Source organism: Epinephelus moara, chromosome 12 (assembly GCF_006386435.1).
Source record: "Epinephelus moara isolate mb chromosome 12, YSFRI_EMoa_1.0, whole genome shotgun sequence".
Classification (NCBI taxonomy): domain Eukaryota; kingdom Metazoa; phylum Chordata; class Actinopteri; order Perciformes; family Serranidae; genus Epinephelus; species Epinephelus moara.
Genome location: NC_065517.1, coordinates 13,493,624 through 13,515,288, shown reverse-complemented (window position 1 = coordinate 13,515,288; position 21,665 = coordinate 13,493,624). Strand labels below are relative to the sequence as shown.

The 21,665-nt window shown below is 40.1% G+C and overlaps 1 protein-coding gene across 1 annotated transcript in view; it reads right to left on the bottom strand.

Moving 5' to 3' along the window:
* Positions 1 to 21,239, bottom strand: part of aig1 (androgen-induced 1 (H. sapiens)) — a 35,960-nt gene extending 14,721 nt beyond the window's left edge. Inside the window, exons 1-3 of the mRNA XM_050058974.1 lie at positions 20,892 to 21,239; positions 12,927 to 13,082; positions 4,672 to 4,773 (exon numbers count right to left, since the gene is read on the bottom strand). Coding sequence (XP_049914931.1) covers positions 4,672 to 4,773; positions 12,927 to 13,082; positions 20,892 to 21,032 — 399 coding nt within the window. The 5' untranslated portion in view covers positions 21,033 to 21,239. The remainder of the gene's footprint in view (positions 1 to 4,671; positions 4,774 to 12,926; positions 13,083 to 20,891) is intronic.
* Positions 21,240 to 21,665: the final 426 nt, after the last annotated feature.

Genomic DNA, 21,665 nt, shown 5'->3' with positions numbered 1-21,665 from the left:
AATAATTTCCCCACTATTGATTATAGAAAAAAAACATGTTCTTTGTTTATGTTGTATGATGTGAGTTTAGATTGGTTCCTTCCAGGCACGAGAAAATGAAGGGCTCACTAACATTAGCGCACTGACAGAAACAACAATCTATGGTCCGTTTCATAATCTAAACAAAGAATATGTTTTCTTGTGGTGTGCTTTCTAAAATGAGCAGTGGTGAAAGTTACTATATTCTGTTACAGTTAAGGAGTTGAACAGACAGTGTTAGCTAGCTTGCACGCTAGCACGCTGATTAGCTGTCTTCTTCCACGTGTAATTATAGGTATTATATTGGGACATCTTAAGAAGTATTTAACCATGGAAAATAAGACAAATCCATTTTTGACAGAGATGAGTTTTTACAATTCCTTGTGACAAGGGACCTTGCGTGAATTATGTGTGCAACTTGTGGTGTTGAACCAAAACCGGCGATTTCTAATGGTAACAGTTTGTTGACAGTACTCTATTCTTCTTTCCAAGAGCAACTGGGAAATAGAACGTGGAACACACCACCTGTTATAGCTCAGACGGGATTATGTGATCATACCTCTGCCATCTCTGACAGCTGTCTCAAAGCATTGTTTTTTTTTCCTTTTCAACCAAGCATGCTAGCAGTTAGCTTGCATTGCTCCATTATAATATTGTTAACTTTAACATGACCCGAGGTGGCTTACAGTGAACATCTGCTCCTTCTAAAGATGATTTATGATTTATGATGACTTATTAAGAGATACTTACACATTCGGCAAACATTTAACATAATTCAATATTAACTGTAGCTCCATGTAAAGTGAATAAATGTGATGTTTCCCTGCTAATCCTGCGCTCATCTGCGTTAACGTCGCAGTTTACACCTTATTTCAACTTATGATTTATTAAAACTGTTCTGAGCGAAACATGAAGCTGCAGTAATAGTAATATAAAGTAGTAGTAAAATAAATAACTTTTGGCATTCGTTTTTTTCTATGATATAAAGGAAGTACGGTAAATCAGTAACATATTCTCAGCCCTAATGACTAAATACATATTTCAAGGTATGTTGCTGAGTTTATTTTATAACGAGCAATTTCCTACTGTAGTTTGAGAATGAAGTCAGATGGGGAAAGGCAGGGATATCATGTACTGCTGTTGAGTGACGGACCTGTCAGTCTAGGTGTCATCCTTTTCTGCAAATTATGATTTAAAACTATATTCGCTATGTCTCGTGAAACTTATTTCTCATATCAATGGTACCTTTGGCAACAGGAACAATCCCTTTGTGTTCTGGTCACATGTTCAACACATAGTTGCTACAGACAAAAAATTAGCTTGGACTGGTTGTTTGCCGTTACAGACATGGACAGTGCAACAGAGCTCCGCAAAAACATTTTAGAAAATGCTACGTTAACATTAGTGAAATGTTTGCTAAAAAATAAATCAGTATTTGCTAAACTGAAGGCAAATTTGTTTGGAAAAGAACCAGTGTTGGTGGTTAGCCACCAAGAGTAGCCACTGGAACTAACCACAGACAGTCTATGGGACTAACTAGCTTACTGCTACTTCCGCTATCTCACAGGAAGTTGCACACATAATCATTTCTACAGTAGTACCCTCAGGAATAAAGTGGATATATTGAGATTATAATTAACTGGAGACACTACATGTAGATCATAAACCCTTGAAAATAAAAATGACTCATTGTAATCACTTGAGAAATATAAACATTATAGTGCTTTTTATCCAAAAATCAGCTCCCCTGTTTGCTTGCATTCGTTTACAGGCAAATCTTGCACTCTCCAACATGGCGTCTCTGTTGAAGCATCACTGCCAGGGGCTGACACAGTCAATGGGGTGTCTAAATACATATGTCTATGGTTATGTTTACTAGATTGATTATGGTGTTGTCTATGTATCACTTCTTTCTTTTTCACTGGTGATAACACTGTTTCGTGCATACAGGACAATATTACTAAATTACTGATGTAATGAATTCATAAGCATAATTATCTGTATTATAGAGAATATTAGTAACAGATCTTTGTAAAACCACTCATTCACCTCTAATTATTGTACTGGCTTGACTGTTAAACAGATTCATTTAGATAATGCACTCTTTCTCTCCTCACTCTACATCACTCGACCCCTCCCTCCTCCGATGGGAATGGCGACATGGTTGCCGTGGCAGCCAGTATAGACAAACAACAGTGATACCATGGAATAGCGAAAAATATTTACAACCAGACTGGACTCGCGCGCACACGCACACGCACACTCACACGCACGCACGCACACACACACACACACACACACACACACACACACACACAGAGTGTTTCACAAAGGCATTCACACATGCACAAACTTCCTCACGTTTTCTGTCTCTCTCATTCTCTCTCTTATACACACACACACACACACACACACACACACAAGGCTGTTGATGGTGTTCTGGTTGTTTTGGTCCTTGGCAACGCCACCATAGCAACCACTCAGCCATTACATCATCTTCTGGAGTATGAGAAGAGTCAAGCAGACACACACTGCCTTTGTCTCTTTCAATTAAAGTAGTGTTGCGGGAATGATCATTTTTTAAACACACACACTCTGCCGCTCGGTGCTCTGTGTTCTGGCAGGAGGAAGCTTCATGAGGAGGTTTTGCATATTACAGCCAAAGTCCTGGAACATTTTCTGATCTCAGAGGCTGATTTAAACACACACACACAGCCGACGGTGTTATCAGTCGGTCGACACGCAGCGCAGCGTGTCAGTCGCTGTCTAAACATTAGATTAAACCCACTTCCTCTTGATGGCAAATCAAAGCCAGCGATCCGCCGCTGACTCTATTCAAATTCAGAGGTTCACCAGCACCAGCTTTGACCACTGATAAGACTTATCAAGTACTTTATGGAGGTTATGATCAACTGATATGAGTAATGATCCAAGTAGGACTTATTTTACATGTCAGGCCATGTGGAGTTGTAAAAGCAACCATCAGTCAATCAATCATTTTATTGCAGCAGGCTGAGTAAGCTCGCTTAGATGGGCTTCTTCTCCAGCTCCTTCTGGGGGCCCTGAGGCAAACCCAGACCAGAGGGGAAGATAGGAGTCCTGCACTTGACCCCGTGATCCAACCCTTTAACAACTGCGGGTTTATGTAGATAAATTTCATCAGCATGGGTGAAAATAAATTACATGCAGGCAGCCCTAAAAAAACAGTTGCAGTCTTAAATTAATTTTAGCAGTCCTACTTATACCAGTGTTTTCTTCAGTGTTATAATTGAACATGGCTGTTGGGCTGCCAGGCCATCAGGACCCCTGCCAGGCCAAAACTTTATATTTTCAATGCCATGTATATGTTTAGTTCACGTCTGTAATAACAGCAGGAAAGTGAGGTGTCTCTTATCTGATGTGCTGAAGTCAGTTGAACAGGTGAAGTGAAGATTATGTTGTAACAAACAGGTTCAAACATGCTGACGGATTCTGTGGTTTTGTGTTTTTAGCGCAGCTAGGCCAGAGACTATTCCAGAGACTATTCCAGAACCATTATTAAAACAGATCAGTGATGCTGTTTAGCCCTCATAATTCTCCGTGCTTTGGTTAGCAGGTGAACCAGCTTTAAAGGGGATATAATCTCTTTTTGAATATGTGCCGTGCAGCTGATCTAATTTATGCCGATGTGAAGACTGCGATTTCTGGAGTTCAAAAAGTAACTGATAAATATTTAGAAAATATTATTTCTAACTTCTGTACAGTATTTGTTTAAGTTTATTATTAAACATCCACTCAAATAGTAGAGACACTCTATATCCCAACTTGGGAGTAATTCACCAAGCAGCAACCTGTGGAGGGCTGAAAAGTGAAGCCAACATCCAAGTTCCGAAAGCTGCAGTTCCTCTAATGGCCACCTGAGGCTGGTTCCAAAAGTGAGTCAATCCCCATAGACACCCATGTTAAAATGCCCAATTTTAAGATGGAAATAAACATGTTTAAAGCCTGGGAAAAACAGTTTTGGTCTCTATAGCTAATTTCAACATTCATGACAATTGTATGGAGGATCAATTATTATATAACTCACCTATTTACATTTTATCAAGGCTTAAAGTTACATGAGAAAAGCTGCGAGGCATCTCTACAGTCTATGAGTCAGATCCAACCCCCCGCTCCTCCATAGCTCCACCTTCTTGTCCTAATATGATCACTTCAGGCTCCAAAAAGCCAAGATGGCAACAGCCAAAATGTCAAACTCAAAGCTTCAAAACAGCAGTCCACAAAACAATGGATGATGTCACAGTAGCTATGTTTATTATTATTATTTTTACAGTCTATGGTGTTCATGCATTAATCCAAAGACCATCTGGAGTTCATTTGTAAATAATTACTTGAGATGATTCAGTTTTAGTGCTGAGCTTTGCGGGTGTGAAGCAAGTAAGGTTTTGCATAACCAAACTCTGATAGAGTCCCTCCACTGTGTCTGCTATGGGGTCTTTTACTGCTTTATATTAATCCTCGGGTTTTTAATATATTTATTGCAGATATGTTTTAATTTTTGTCATGATACATTCTTACATTTGTAACATCATTGTAATCTCAGTGAGGTACTTTCCTGGTTAAATCAAAGTTAATAATGACAATGTCAGCATCAGCACAGACAATAAGACTCACCATGCCGTGGTTAAGCCACTGAGGGATGAAGTTGTCCAGTAGTCTGGGGTAGACCAGGTCTCTGTCGTACAGGTAGAGAGTCCAGAAAGTGAACACCACAAACTGGAGAGGAAGACGAACACAAGGTTAGCAAACAGTGCACTGTAGTCCTCATACAGCATGCTGTACAGAAACACTGATGATAAGTGTGTATTATTGACCTGCTGCTGGTTACCAGCTTTCTCTTGTGCTGTCAGGTCAGTGATAAGAATCCTCATATCCTCTCCTCACAGTTATTACACTGTATGAGGGGGGTGTTTCTGTCTTTACACCAGACGACTTTCCAAGTAATTTCATGGTTGCAGACAAATTTCCAAAGTCGGAATAAAATCATGAGTAAAGTGGTCATAAAACTCAGAACTTTTCTCTACTTGCCAGTCCAACAAATTTACACATGTTTAATAAAATAATAAAAAATAAAATTTGTGAGTTTGTAGTCTTGCTTCATGCAAATAGTGAAGAGTAGCTGCGCTCACTCCAGCACCAAACATGAAGCAGCAAACCATCGAACAAGAAGGAGGCAAGAATGTGAACGAGTTTGTTCTTTTTTAGTGAGTGAAAGGAGGGTTGTGGAGTGAACAAAAGTCAGTGTTTAATTCGGCATGTATCTGATCCACCAACCAGCACTTATATTAATGAGAAATTCACCTCTCATTTCTATGGTCTCCTCCCAGTAAAATGCCACAGCTAATCAATGGATGCTGGGAGTTTGGCTTAATATTTTCCAACCCGTAGTAGGAAATGACCTCAAAAGGAATCTAGTTTTAGTCTTGTAAATAGCGACCCTGCAAGACCCCAAATCTTTACAAAATCTTGTAGTGTATGACAAAAGACTCAAATTGTCTTTCGATGTGAGTGTGTGTCAGACATCAGTCTTTAAAGTCTTTTAAAAGTCTTCTGGGAGGTATAAGTTGTTGTAGACATTTCTGTGGGAGTGCAGTTAACTACTTTTTCTCTTTTGAAATGTAGTCAAGTGTTGCAAGGACATTGGTGATCTTAATGAAAAGCTCTTCATGCCTCTGTGCTGGCGACAGCCGTGGCACAAGGCATGACATACTATACTGTGACTTTTTTTTACCACAATTTTACGACATGCTATACTGTGACTTTTTTACCACAATTTTACGACATGCTATACTGTGACTTTTTAGCACAATTTAACGACATGCTATACTATGACTTTTTAGCACAATTTAACGACATGCTATACTGTGACTTTTTTAGCACAATTTTACGACATGCTATACTGTGACTTTTTTAGCACAATTTAACGACATGCTATACTATGACTTTTTAGCACAATTTAACGACATGCTATACTATGACTTTTTTTTAGCACAATTTTATGACATGCTATACTGTGACTTTTTTACCACAATTTTACGACATGCTATACTGTAACTTTTTTAGCACAATTTTACGACATGCTATACTGTGACTTTTCAGCACAATTTAACGACATGCTATACTGTGACTTTTTTACCACAATTTTACGACATGCTATACTGTAACTTTTTTAGCACAATTTTACGACATGCTATACTGTGACTTTTTAGCAAAATTTAACGACATGCTATAATGTGACTTTTTTAGCACAATTTTTCACTATGACTTTTCCTGTCACTTTTTCCTGATATACTGTACAAGACTTTTTTTTTCACATTATTACAAAAAACTATACAACTACTTTTTTTCCTGCACATCTTTACGATAAACTATACTACTACTTTTTTTAGCACGTTTACAATAAACTATACTACTACTTTCTTTAACACGTTTACGATAAACTATACTACAACTTTTTTTAGCACATTTTTACGATACGCTACACTATGACTTTTTTTGACACTTTTCCTGACATACTATATTATGACTTTTTAGCACATTTTTAAAATGAAATGATGAAGTGCTGATACTTTATATCCAAAAGGTCAAAGGTCAGCTTCACTGTGACATCATAATGTTCTGCAAAAACACCTTTCTGGCCATTACTCAACATCATATCTCAGGAACAGAAGGGGAGACATTTGTTCAGATACTGAATTGGTGACATTAATCTTGGGTGCCCATCTTGACACTATGCTGACTGTACATGTCTTCTGTGCTGACGGGTTGAAGATGTGCGAGACTCATTCATGTTTTAGAATATGTAGCCTTCTTGCAGCAACATCCATATTTGAAGCAGTGTCTACTGTCATAGCTACATGTGAGTCTGGACAGACATGGATCTAAACTGTAACTGCAACTTAACTGGTTCGTGGAGGCATACAGCCGCAAGGTGGTAATTCTAGTTTTGTAACAGGGTTCAACGCTAAGGTTTTTTTTCACTTGCCCGGTCGGGCAAGTTGGTCAGAGATCTACTTGCCCGAAGTCAGTTTTTACTTGCCCTATAAAAATTGTTTAATTTAAGCGGCTATCAAATAACAAAATCTGCAGTTATTTTTATGTTATGTAATCTTTACTCACACTGTATTTATTAATTAAAACAACATATGTCATGTATTGCAGCTTAATTCCTACACAAAAATGACAGTGTCAGGGCTTAAAGTGAAAAATTTGTCAATCATTCTCCGTCTATAATTTTGCACCCTACTTGAGCCATGCCCACCTCTATTTATTTTTCACCCCTCTCTCCAGTTCTGCTGTATTAACACCGGGTTTAATATATTTTGCTTCCATCTCTCTGCCCTGCTCTACTCTACTTCAACGCTACTTAGCTCTCTCTCTACTCTACCAGTAGACTACCACATCCACCTGTTGCACAAAACGCACACAGCAGTGTTTCCCCTAGGATGGAGTTGTAGCAGCGGAGGTGAAGCACACGCATGAAAAATAATTTTCACATGCGTGAAACTTTTTTGTATGCTTGCAAAGCACAGCCTGCTGGGATGTTTCTATGTATCTACTGGCACCAGAAGGGCTCTTTAGGACTAAGTACATACAGTACGTGTGTGCACAGTAATGAGCAGATGAAATGTCTGTCTAGCTTACATATGAGGTGTCTCAAGATTTAGGAACATACAATTTTATTGAATATAATAAAGTAAAAAGTCACTTGACATGCTGCTGTTTTGTGCTATGACCTATTTAAGTGTTGGAAGTTGTTATTTACGTGACAACGCCTGAATGCAACACAAGCTCTGCATGAGTGCCGTGCTGAGCTGCTGTGCGAGCAGCGTGTTTGTCTGTGCGTTACAGCAGTCTGTTGGTGGTTATTTACACACTGTCCATTTCAATAACTTTGTCAGCTGACAAACTGCACCGGGCTCGGGGTCAGGTTTGGTCAGGAAAATGCGGTCCGAGCCGCTCTAGCGTGCTCACCTGTGTGTGTGGCGGAACTCCGCCGTGCGCGATACAGAGAGCAGAAGAGAATTGTTAACGCGTGACCATGGAGAGACAGAAATGACACGATGACATAACACCATAAATAGTATATTGTTATGTTATTATATGAAGCGTCCGTCGCGCAAAATAATATCAATGGGCGCTGTGGGCAGGACATTAGGTTCGTTCGAGATGAGCCAGGCCTGCGCAGATTCAATCACCGGCGATCGGCGCACAATGCATGCCGGTTAGTTTTGTGTCCAACTTCATCCCGACTTGCTCTGACGTATTACAAAAGTGGACAGCGATAAAGCCGCGAGAGCGAGGCAGCCGCAGTTTTTAGAGCCAGGCGCTGCAGTTGCTCTCCACCGACTGCACCGCCTGGCTCTCACCTGATCTAACAGCTCATTGGTTTAGATGTCGACTCAACAAGATGACGTTTTAGATAAACTACTCATTTTTGTTGTATTTTAGAGATTAAGATTGTATTTGTCTGATCTGAAGGTTTATTCTGTGAACAGAAAACATGTTGTGTGACTGATGGTGAAAACAAACTGATAAATGGGCCTGATCACTTTTTTAATGAACTGACATCATTCCAGACAGGGTGTTAGTGTGTCTGTGACTTCCTGTACGGACTGAAGGCTGCTGGAAACTGTCGGGAAACTGTCCGACTTCACTGCGGCTTTTTGTCACCGGCCCCCGCTGCGGCCGCCTGCTCTCGTCTACTTTTCAGGCGAGGCGCAGTTCATCTCGAACGAGCCTATTGTTACACAGCTGTGCCTGTGACTTCAGGCAGAGAGACCGCTGCATCAGAGCAGAAGAGCACGTTTTAAAATACATTTATTTTATCAGTTAGTTATTAACTTTTACTATTTTTAGCAACTTGCCCGATCGGGCAAGTGAGTTGTTAGTTTACATGCCCGGCCGTGAGTTTTACTTGCCCCGGGCAATCGGGCAATCCTTATTGTTGAGCCCTGTGTAAGAACACAATAAGCTGCACGTGCTGCTTCAGTAGAGTTTTAAGAATTAGAACATTTTCTAATGCAGCCTTTGCACAGTGTTTTATTTAGGACAGAAAATGACACTATGTTCTCATCCCTTTTACACTGTGGTTGTGGTTCAATGGTTAGAGAAGCATGTTAACAACAACTAGATGGCCACCTTCCATCAAACATATCCTGCATGCACCATAAGCTAACAAACTCTTGGTCTAATGTATCTCCAGCAGGCTGTTTGGACGTGGGCCAGACCATGTTCTGCAGGACGGGGGTGGAATTACCTGACTGTCATCTGGGTTCCAGTTCGAGGCATCTGAACCAACCCCCTCTATTGTAGCCTGACCGGCATGTTCTCTGCTTTCAACAAGCCGGTAGAGGCAGGGAAAAACACACACACACACACACACACACACACACACACACACACACTTTGTCCCTGTGTGTCACATATACACACTGACTTCCTCTAGTTTCCACACTGCCCTACACATACAGAGATGCCCATATGGACATGCATGCACAGGTATATACAGACAGCACTATATGTACCTACCCACCTGTGCAGGCACCTGAACGCTACACACATATGCGGGCACACACACTCACACACGCTCTTTCCATATCAGTCAGGCTAGGTTTCCAGACATTAGCTGTAGTGATAATCATGTCTATTGTACTGTGTGTAAACTGAACTCTGTGCCCAACTCACACACACATGGCACCATGCCAGCTGACTGCTTCTATAGGTGTGTATGTCTACGGGTCAGAGAGAGTAGGTGTGTGTTGCAGCCTCGACTGTGGCAGCTATCTAACTGGCACCCTGGTTGCTTAGGGCAGTTAGTTATCAACTGTGTGTGTATAGTATGCATATTCATGACTCTGTGTGTGTGTGTGTGTGTGTGTGTGTGTGTGTGTGTGTACACACGTGTGTCAAACCTGGGATATGGTTGTGGTCAGACAGCCATACAAGTTCTTCAGTGCAGCAGCTACAGGGCACCTTGCCAACTGAAGTCTTGAATAAGTGTGTGTGTGTGTGTGTGTGTGTGTGTGTGTGTGTGTGTGTGTGTGTGTGCGTGTGTAAAAGAGAGGCAGAACCATGTGAGTGGAGTCTGCCAGCGTAGTGAGAACAGCCCGAGGATCAGACGGGGGTCACCGTCTGGCTGTCTGAAGCAACAGAGGACGACTCGACACTGTTTCCTCTGTTCTGTTTATTCAGAGCAAGACTTAACTGGGATTTCACTGAGCGTCAAGTATGATTCATTCATATACTAATTATTGATTATTTGTTTGATTTGCTGCAAGGACATCTTCACATTCCTCATTTTGTCTCATCGACAGTCAAAAACCCAAAGACATTTAATCTAGATTAATACAAAACAGAAAAACAGCAAACTCCCTCATTTGAAGAGCTTGAATGAGGAGCTGTTTGGTTAGCCTGGCATCACCTGACCAATTCACAAATGCAAATTAGTCTGAGACCTCTCATTTCATTTTCGATTAGATCAAAATGCCTCTGGACGTAATTAGATAGACCTACAACCAATCAGGAAAAAAAATGTGATATAGCGCTGAGCTGCAGACAAACGTAAACAGACTACAGCGTGCAGAGACAAGCTGTGATAATGTAACACCAATATGTCTATGAATGAGTGTTGGTGTTTTGCCATCTGAATCTGAGGACAGTATTTTAACATAAAGATCTACATCAGGTGCAGCCACTTTGGTTGTTTTCAAAAAATGCCTCCACGGCATCCCTCTTAACTAAGCAGGACTACGTATTGCTACCTTTAGCCCAGTACCAAGTAGTATCCAAACATCTCCAGTCAGATAATACCTGCATTTGATCTTTTTTGCACCACAGGTTTGATCCCAGACCACGCCGACTCTCCGCTGGATCAGCAAACTTTCTGTTGCTGCCATTTCGGGAGCTGCTCTTCTCCAGGGAAACGGTCAGTTCATTGTTTGCTCAGGTAACACAAGTAAACACAGCAGCAGCAGCTAACATCCGATGGTATGGTGAAGTTGATCATGATGTATTTGACCGAGTTGGCAGTTCAGCATGCCAAAATGCTGCCAAAACATTCGAAAGTATGGCTACACTACACGCTACTCCATTCATATTTTGGGTATCAAATAAAGTACTCTATTTGCCAAAATAGGTTTATGCTCACTGTAGTATCCCCAGAGCAAGGGTGCGCAAGCCAAACATGACGGACAAAGTGTCTGCAAGATCTCAATCATCTTGTCAAACCCGCACCATATTAGATAAATGACTGTGATTGACCCGAAGTGGGCAAGGTGGGATGAAAATCAGTCTGGTCTCTCTGGAGTCTGGGAATAAAACATGAGCTTGCAGATTCCGTCACAGGGTACTGTTTGGCAGTTTTCCTTGATGAAACCTTTTCAAAATGGAGTTTCAAAGTTCATTCTCGACTTTCGAACCAGTTGGTTTAAAACTCCATGTGCTGATGAAGATAAGGTGATATGATCAAAAGCTCCACAACAGCTAGGAAATGGACCTTGTGGTGAGACTGTTTTCACAACTGCTGTTTTCAAGGTCAAGAATTTTTAGCCAATATGGATGAAAAGTCCTCAAAGGTCCAATGTGTAGGATTTAGTGGCATCTTGCAGTGAGGTTGCAGAGATGAAACTTCTCCCATGTGACAAGTGTGTGGTAGAACTACTTCAGTTTGACTTAACCATTCTGAGCTAATGTAGAACAACATGACAGACTCTGTGGAAGTGGACCTACTCTGTATATAGATATGAACGGCTCATTTTAAAGCAACGAAAACAACACTTCTTCATTTTAGGTGATTATTATTATAAACTAAAGAAAACATAGTTATTAATACTACACCATTCCTGCCAATAGATGCCCCTACTGTAAATCCTACACACTGGACCTTTACGTGGTCAGAAAAAAAAAGAAAAATTTAAACATTTACATGACAACTGGGAAAATTCCATCTGCTAATGAAGACCATGTTATTGGAAGCTCTAGAACAGCTACTAAACAGATATTTTGGCAAGTTTTCTAAACTGATCTCTAACTTAGACTCACTTGCGATTGTGTATTTGATTAGTCAACTAATCATCTCAATACTTGATGGTATTTTTAACAATTCACAATTGTTATTATCTTTAATTATTCATTGTTTTGTACCTCAAGCCATAACCTTGTTATAGTTATGCAAAGACTTTTACTTATTACAACCTGCCCACTCCATCTGCGTCAACAACAAATCTTCCTGTTGAGAGACTTAATGCCTCGTATCCCCCCAACGCTCTTGTTCTCTCTCCCACATTTTGTCAAGCAGTGTGTTTGCTGACAAATAATCCTTTATATAACTCAGAGATGCCGTTAAATGGTTTATTTTTGCTGTTACGCAAACCCTCAAACCTGATGGCTTTTTAAGAGACAGCCTGTAGCTAACTGAAGCCATGTGACGGACAAAGCATCTAAATAAATGTCCTGATTCTCTTGTTATACCAAGGTCTTAATGTTAAAGTCACTGACACAGGGAGGAAGACAAGGATTCCTCTGTGATGTCCAGACCTAACCTACTATGGGAATTTTTACTAGCCAAGTGTAAATGTAGCACTGTTGACACTTGGGACATCCACATGCTGAATCCACAAAATGTTTTTTGAGGTTTATCTGAGAGGACAAGTCTTGTGAACTGACATCTGGGCCATGCTGTCAGAGAGACCAAAGAGAGGCGAGAGACGTAGTGAGAACCAGGGAATGCGAGAGAGAGCTGATTATACTGCAGATGCAGTATAAACTTGAGCCTTTGATTCCTGCAAACCAGGCTGATCCTTCCCCGGGCTATTGTGTGTTTGTGTGTGTGTGTGTGTGTGTGTGTGTGTGTGCATCCATCCGCTCACCGCTCCAACAGGGAAGGCCAGTACAGCCATCATCCAGTCCCTTAGGCCAATCAGTTTCCTCAGCTGCCGCTCCTGCTCCCTGCTGTCGCCCCCCTTAGTCAGCAGACTGGACACATCGATCAGGACGCACACTCCGAAAAACACTGCCTGGATCACCTGCAGACAGAGACAGGGAGAGTTCAGCAAGCCCTTCAACAGCTTACACGTTTTCACATGACAAACACTTCAAAGAGGTGGAGAGAGGAAAGGGGAAGCAAAAGAGGGGATGAGAGAGAGAAGCCACACATTAAAGCAAAAGCTGCACTGCAATCAAAGCAATCATTGCATTTTGTGGTACACCCACTTTTCCTTAACCTGCCTCACCTTCCTCCACTTCAGCCGGTAATTTCATACATTACCCCAAAGTCGTGTCAACATCCTCAGGAAAAGGTGCCGGAGACACTGGCTTCAATCTGAGATGAGCATGTACGAACACAGCCAGCTGGAGAACCAGTTTGTTACACAAATATGACCACTGGAGTGTTTTTGTGGTTTCTGTTTATTCACCACAAACTGTACAGATGTCTGGCAAAGTACACAGCAGTGACTGTAGATGAACCTATACTGTTTGTATAACCGCTCAGCCTTTGACTGATCGCAGAACTTAACACAAACTCGTTTTTCATTATGTTCTACTCATTACACCTCCTTTTGTATTGTTAAAAAAACAATAGCTAAAGAGAGTGAATCTGTTTGTCTCCACTAGTGTTGTTACACTGACTTGACATGAAGTTACAACAGTTTTCTAAAATTTACCAAACTGTAATATTCCTTTTTTAAATGACAGTGCTTGTGAAATAAGTTCTTGAAATTAAAGTGAAATCCAACGAACATAAAATCATTTGCCGTCTTGCAGAGCAATTTTCCATTTTATTGTCCGTCACCTAGCAACAGTATTCTCAAACTTCAACCACTTGAATGACACACTACCTGTACTTGACCTCCCATACTGAAAATGCAGCCTCGCCAGTTCCATTTAAAAGGCAGCACATGCTGCAGCTGCCGTAAGTGTCTGGACACGATGTAAGCACTGTTCATGTTTGAATAAAATGAAAAGGACTTCAAAACATGCCAGAATTACATGGTTTTTTTTTAACAGTGTGAGATGTTATAATCATGGGTGTAGCGGACGCGTGGGACATGTCTCCCATACTTCCGTATCTGTGCCCTCTGTCCCCTGCACTTTTTACAGCCGTTCAATTCGTTTTTAACATGTAATAACATGTTTTTCCGAGCCGTCTTTAAACGCATACTCATGGTGTCGTGTTGTGATTTGAATCAACTGCACAGATGAGACATGTGCTGCTGGGCAGTGCTGCTGTGTGTTAACCATGTTCAGCAAACCAGCCAGCAAGAAGCAAAAAACCTTGCACAGTTTCTTCCAAACAAACCGTGTATGTTTAGTAATGCTGTTGCATGTAGATAATGTTAGCTAAATGATTACTAATTAATAGATGCTAATACATCAAGTTAAGCTAGTTAACAAGAACACTAATGTTATTGTTACCTATGTTAAATCGCTTGCTAGCTAGTTTCATGCTAGGAATAAACCCACTCCTCCTTAATTTCTGCGCAGAACTTGTGCTCACTATTGCTTTGCACATATTTTTTTAAATCTTTATTGCCTCAATAGAAAGAGCAGGGTCAGGGAGGAGACAGTGGACCAGAGGCCAGCAAGGATGATCATGCAGGGTCTTCACAGGTGAGGAGAGATTATAACTGGCTGAGAGAAAATATCTAGAGCATAAAAGTGACTTTGAGGTTAATTTCCACAGCTATGTCACCACTACTATTCTTAATTCTATTTATGAATTTTGCTTTGCACATGTATTATCTATATTATTGCAATAGATAGAAGAGGGATAGGGAGAAATCAGGCAGGTATTTGGCACTTAATTATCTGGCTACTTACCCTGTAGATGCTCGAGGGTCATTCTGTGTCAACTCAACAAGAGTTTGGCAGCTAAAACTTTAGATTTTGATATTATATCATTTTAAAGAACTAAAGTTGGTCCCCTGGTGCCTGTGGCTGTTTGTGGTTATGTGGTTCTTTAGCCGCTAAGGAGAGGTGCAACTGAATGCGAGAGGATGATCAATCACTCAATATACCTCTGAACAATTTGTCCCCCTCACTTCTGAAATGATGGCTACGCCCCTGGTTATAATGCTTATGATTATTTTCAGGTTCATACCTACATGTTTCCCTGACGTTAGCATGTTGCTACATGTAGCAGTGTAGGCTATGAACTGTAAACACCACAGATTGTATATAAAGATGGACAACATGACCGCTCCAAAATAGGGAAGCCAAAACAATCTTAAACACCCCCTTGTGGCTGGCTGCAGTATAGTCCATGAACCCCACCCCCTCCATGTTAATGGATGGTATGGGGATACGGGCGAAACTAAAACCTCAATGTTCAGGTCACTCTGTTGAATGTCCAACTGTTTGCTTTTCTGATAAGTTTGGTTATAAATAGATATTTGATGCTATACAAAGGGAGTCTGGACTGACAGCTGTCTGTGCCAACCAGTGCTCTCTGGATCAACAGCGCTGCTCGTAAGTGGTTGGACAGGTGTATAGGTGTAAACTCAGTCAGTGTATCTGGGTCTTCCATATCTTGGCGTTTCTGCACCATCATTGCAGCTAAGGAATTTTTACCATGAAAAATTACTACTAAAAGCTTCTAACCAAAATCTTCACAACTGGACACTACAGCGTGGACTAATGGTTCCAAATGACATCACCAGTGCAAGATGGCAGCGGCCAAATCTGGGATATTTAGGCTTCAAATTCATACAAATGGAGGAAGTTGCAGACCTGTTGTCCATCTCTATATACAGTCACTGGGAGACACTGGCAGCACTGTGCGAGGAGCAGATGACTGTATAAAGAAATCTGTGACAAGTTGATGTCATCATCTTCCGAAAGATGAGTGGAAATACAGTTGTTCGGTCAACTACTAGCCTATATGTTAGAGCTCTCTGGAGGTGTCCGCTGTAAATAAATTCTCCAACAGAGGGAAGCACTGTAACCTTTCTGCACTGTATTTAAACTATACATGCATATAATAACACATACACCATTAACAGTGACACTCAAGTTGCAGCCTGTGGGCCAAATCTGGCCCCAGATAGGGTGCCAGGTGGCCAGGGACTTTTTTCTAATTCACAATAAAAATAAACTGATTACAACTGTGGTTTAAGGTGCCAAAGTGCAAAAAATAAGCATAAAAAATGATTACTTTTTTTAAAAAAAAGAAAAGTGCCAGTGGAGGATTCCCTGGACCCCTCTGACAGAAATCCAGGCTAAGCCCTGAATATCCTCAAATCCTAGAAATGCTCTCGCATACACCTGACCTGTGCAGGACTGCTGCAGCTGGATTTGTCTCTTGGCAAAGATGAGTGAAGACAGCAAATGTTGAAAGGTTGAAAACAGGCAATTCATTTATTATATATACTCATACTGTAGATATTATTAATGTTTGTTTATCACAGGCTCCTGGTCTGAGCAAAGCAAGTTGAGCATCCCTGCCATAAACAGTTCACTCATATCACGAAATTTCAAATGCTCAAATTCAGAAGGAGCTGCAGAGCATCAAGTGAATTGTTGCGAGGGAGAGATCAGTTCTATCTTTTAACCTCCTCCTCCTCCTCCTCCTCCTCTGTGTAATGAAACACTCCCATCAATATGTTCACAGCGATGGATCTGACCCTCTTTTCCAGAGTGACATGGAGAAGATGCACACACTCATCTCTCCCCCTCCTCTCCTCTAATCTACCGGTGGGAGGATCAGGTGTCACCCACTGGGTGTGGGGACGGCTGGACGTTGGGAGACAGCTATCGGATGCCAATTCACCTCCAGTTAGATGTGTGTGATTGTGTATCATCATCCTTTTGTCTAAAAATACTGAGCTGGTTTCCTGCTTGATGTGTGTGTTGCTTGTAACCTCAAAAAAGTCAGATACCTGAATTAGCTTGCCTGCTACATAAATAAGTGGTTTCTATGAGAACTCAGCTAGCGATGAGGCTCAGAGCTGTAACAACACACACAATCAATCGCAATGTAATTGCCTGCATCTGTGAAACAGATCTCATAGCAATCATGTCACTGTTTGAGTGTCAGTGTATAGCTCTAATTCGCAGGGCTTCATATTGCACATGTTCATACAGTAACACACACTCACACACAGAGTATGATTAAGAGCCAGATGTTGCAGTAGTGTGTGTGTTTCCTGGCTGCTGGTGTGTACAGATCATTAACAGCACAGTTAACCAGGAGGAGAGGTCTAATGTGGAAAATATGACACAGCTGTTTCTCACACGCACACCCACACACACACACACACACACACACACAAACAAACAAATGGTTGCTTTTTAATGTACCCCTGGTTTTGACAGCTCTTGGGGAAACTGCATTTTCCTACTGTGCACCTTGGGCATGAACTTATCTGCAAAAAGATCTAGTATCAAAAGCGTCCATCAGTGAATTTCAGGCAGCCATAAAGAATGTGATAATGGAGCCATGTGGTTGTTTTTCTTGAGAGGCCACGGTGTTAAATAGCTGTTTTTTGTTTCTTTTTTCAATAGCTGTGTTTGTGTGCGGCTGCTGTCTTGGCCAGGTCTCTCTTGTAACAGCGATTTTTGATCTTGATGGGACTTCCTGGTAAAATAATAATTAAGAAAACACACACATGAACAGGTATGCACTTCAGAGGGAAACATTTTGGCATTCACTAAATCGCTGCTAAGAAAACTAGAATGTTTATTATCCTTTCAGGCCTATTATCAATCAATATTTCAACAGATACATAGCCTTATTACAACTGTACCAAGTGTAATTGCTGTGATTGTTGTTTTTATTGTTGCTGAACACTTTACAGCTAATTCACTAGAAAAACAATTCTGAACCAAAGCCAAAACCACATACTTGTTCTTCTATTAAAGAATGAAGTACATGCATTACATTTTGTTAGACTCTGTACACTTTTAAATGTTGAGCTTTTGAAAGCATCACCAGTAAACATAGCTGAGCAACAGCACATACTGTTACATTACTACTGAAATAAACACCCAAAAAATGTACTTTGATTCTTCAAATGGAAACATTAGTCACAACAGAAAGAACATCCTGCTTTCTATTTGTCTAAAGTGGTTAGCTTGTTATAGCTAGTTCATAGCTAACACACTGTGTGAGGTTATTGCTAAAGCTGACATGCTATTTTTGTGAATGACAGCTTAAGTGAGTTAGACTCTAGTAGAGCTGCCTCTTTGTGAATTCATGTATGCGTGCTTTGTTTGGGATGACTACGAGCTGTGTGTCTTCTTCCAGTTTTCACTGGTTATTACACTGTAAAGTCCTTAATTCATCTTTCACTTCAAATCCATAATACTGGTTATGAAGTTTAATATGTACTGCTTCATATAAGCTTTTACAAGTATAGTAAAGAGCACCGATACAAAGTGCTTTGTGCACATTTTTGTCTATGAACTTTTCTAAAACCTCACTGTTGATATCTGCTCTGCTCTGATCCTGAATCTATTTTATTCATATGTTTATTTTAGGTCTATTACCTGAATAGAAATCCTAACCGTGGCCTGTTCTTTAAATGTGGCTTAACTTATCTGGACTAAAATGCTGTGTTTGGGCTAAAATAATATAACACTTATTCTCATCAAGATAATTTGGTTCATTTAAAGTAATTTGAAGAATGATTTAATAAAACAGGATGAAGTTATCTTTAACAACAGCGCACTCTTATTTTGTAACAAAGGCAAAATTAGAATAGAGCTGAAACCCTGATAAACATCTATATAATCAGCAGTGTGCTGATCATGTATCAGGTATATGATGAATGTATCTCTATTACTCAAGGGCATATGGAAATAAATTGTTTATCCTGTGTCATTTCCTTCTTTTTTAAATGAATATTCAGACAACTGTGTAATGAATTGTTTGTTTTATTGCTAAGCCAACTATACATCTGTGGCTAGCTGTTTGAGCAGCCTAGGGCCTGAAAAAAAATAGAAAATGAACAAAAAAAACAAAGCTGAAGATTGACTGGACTGATAGCATTATTCTTATCATTATTATCATTATTATTATTATTATTATTATTTTATTATCCTGTAAAGCTGTTTTTGGTGGGATGATAGTGGGATTCTGCAATATTCTCTACAATTATTCAACTGTGCAATATTTCTCAGTAGCCTTTACAACTTTATTCTCACCAACATCTCTTGAATGTACATATTCATTCAACATACAATGCACATAATGTACATATTTCTTATGTTTACACTTATTCTTCTTTTATTCTATTGACGTATACATCGTGGTTAAATTTTCACACTGACAGCCCCAGCAGAGTGACGATATATATTTTAATATTTTCAATATCTTAAGTACTCGTGTTAAACACTGTAGCATAATGCACATTTTATTTTCATTGCTAATGTACGGTTTCATTTATATTATTTTATTTTACTACTTTAAATTTATATACTTCAATTTCATACTCTTATTCTTACTTCTTCTAAGAGCCACTGAGCAACTGTAATGAATCATAATTTCTCCTGGGAGATCAATAAAGTATTTCTGATTCTGATTCTGATGCTCTTCACTCTTATTTAGCCACTTATTAGCTTATTGTCCACTTATTCGGCCTTTTTGTAGCACAGTTCTTAGACGCATGAGTAAATGGCTAGGTAAGACATTGCCAGTGTCTCCAAGACTGTGTTTTGGGGGACAGATCACAGGTGTATAATGTGTCAAGGGATGAATTCTCAGTCATTAAGCCTGGAGTCACTACAGCTGCTAGAACTATACTCAAGTACTGGAAGTCAATGAAGCCCATGGAAGTAAAGGAATGGGTCAACTACATGATAAAAACTGTCTCTTATAAATCTATGTTGATTGGGATGATTAACCATGCTCAAGGACCAATCATGGGGGTATTTTTGGAATTATTTTGTATGGTCTGGGGGCCTGGAAGTGTGGTTTTTGTTTTGTCTTGCCCTGCCAATTTTTTTGTTTTTGTATTCATTCTTTTTTATATATATGATTTTCACTGTCAATTTTAATGTGTTTATTTATTCAAATTTAATTTTATTATTGTTTACTATTTTTGGTGGATTGAGACTGGTGCTGCCCCCCCCTCTTGTACGAATCTCTAGTATCCTGTTTGTATTATTTTTGTTAGTCACGACTGAATGTCTCATTTGTCATCTAGAACCGTCACATACCACCCTGACGAAAAATTATAAAAAATTGAATTACGTTACAAATAGAAACATATATTAATTAAGCAATGTGCTAAAACTAATAAAAGGATTTAGATAAGAAACAGATAAGATTTAAGAAGTGATTTTAAAGATGTCACTGATTATATATATATATATATATATATATATATTATATATATATATATATATATATATATATATATAATGCTTATATTACCCTTGTTTAGCTTAGCTGCATGTCTGTATCTGAGTAATAACAGAGTGAAATGTCTTGTTATGTGCACACATGCTTGGCCACTGAAGCTGATTCAGATTCTTTTACAATCGATGGTGCACGCGCGGCGCGCTCCCGCGGAGGTGGAGGATTTGTGACAGGAGTCATTCTGCACCACAACACCTGTTCCGATTCAGTCACTACACACACATGTACACACACAGCGAGCTCACCAGTTAACCACGCTGGGAGCTTTGAAAGCGTCTCCAGTCCCAGTGGAGTCTAACTGGTGCAGTTTGATGAACTCCTTTCCGGTTAACGATGAATTAAACACCGGAACCGTGAGAGCAGGGAGGCGGAAATGATGAACACTCATTCAGATGTGACCACAACATGAAGCACCGACCCTGCAGCTCGTGCAGCTCTCTCACCGGGTGAATATAAAGGGAATGTGAAATCTCACCAGGTCGATGAAGGTCAGGAACTTCCAGCTGCCTCCGTAGGTCTGGTGTGCCGGCATGTCTAACGCTTTGTAGTGGCACAGGATGGAGAAGTAAGACAGCAGGATGGCGACCCGGAGAACCTGCGAGGGGATCAGCGCCATGATGCTCGCTCTGTGTCTGTGTCTGTGTCTACCTGTGTACCCTTACCTCTCTGTGACTGTTAACACCTTTCTGTGTGTCTGTCTGTGATGCTGTTTTGGCCTGTCTTCACCTCCCTCCCTGTGTCTGCGCCTCTCCTGCCCCCCACTGTCTGCCTACTGCTTCCGTGTTATGATGATGATGCAAGGGGGAGGGGAGGGCTGACGGCGGCTCTGTACACTGCTACGCTGGGATGTAGTTCAGTCACTAAGCACATGTATTTCATTTGTTGATCAATGGATCACATGATTTATCACAGATTTTTATTTAAAGATGCTTAATGTAACACTTGGATTTAATAGCCTCATATAAGTTATATTAGTTATTCAGCTAGCATTATATTGCTTTGCAAATAAACACATTTGTATTTATTCAGATTTATTTGTATATTAAATTCAGCTGTTATCATACTGCTTTGCCAATACACAATTTTATAATTATTTTTATTTTAAAATTTAGCTGCCAATATACTGATTTGTAAATAAACAATTATTTATCTATTTGTATTTATTTGTAGTTAAAATCCAACCGTTATTTCCCTGTTATTAATAAACAAAGGTATTTTTTTGCTATGTACACAAAGTTAAAACTGGGTC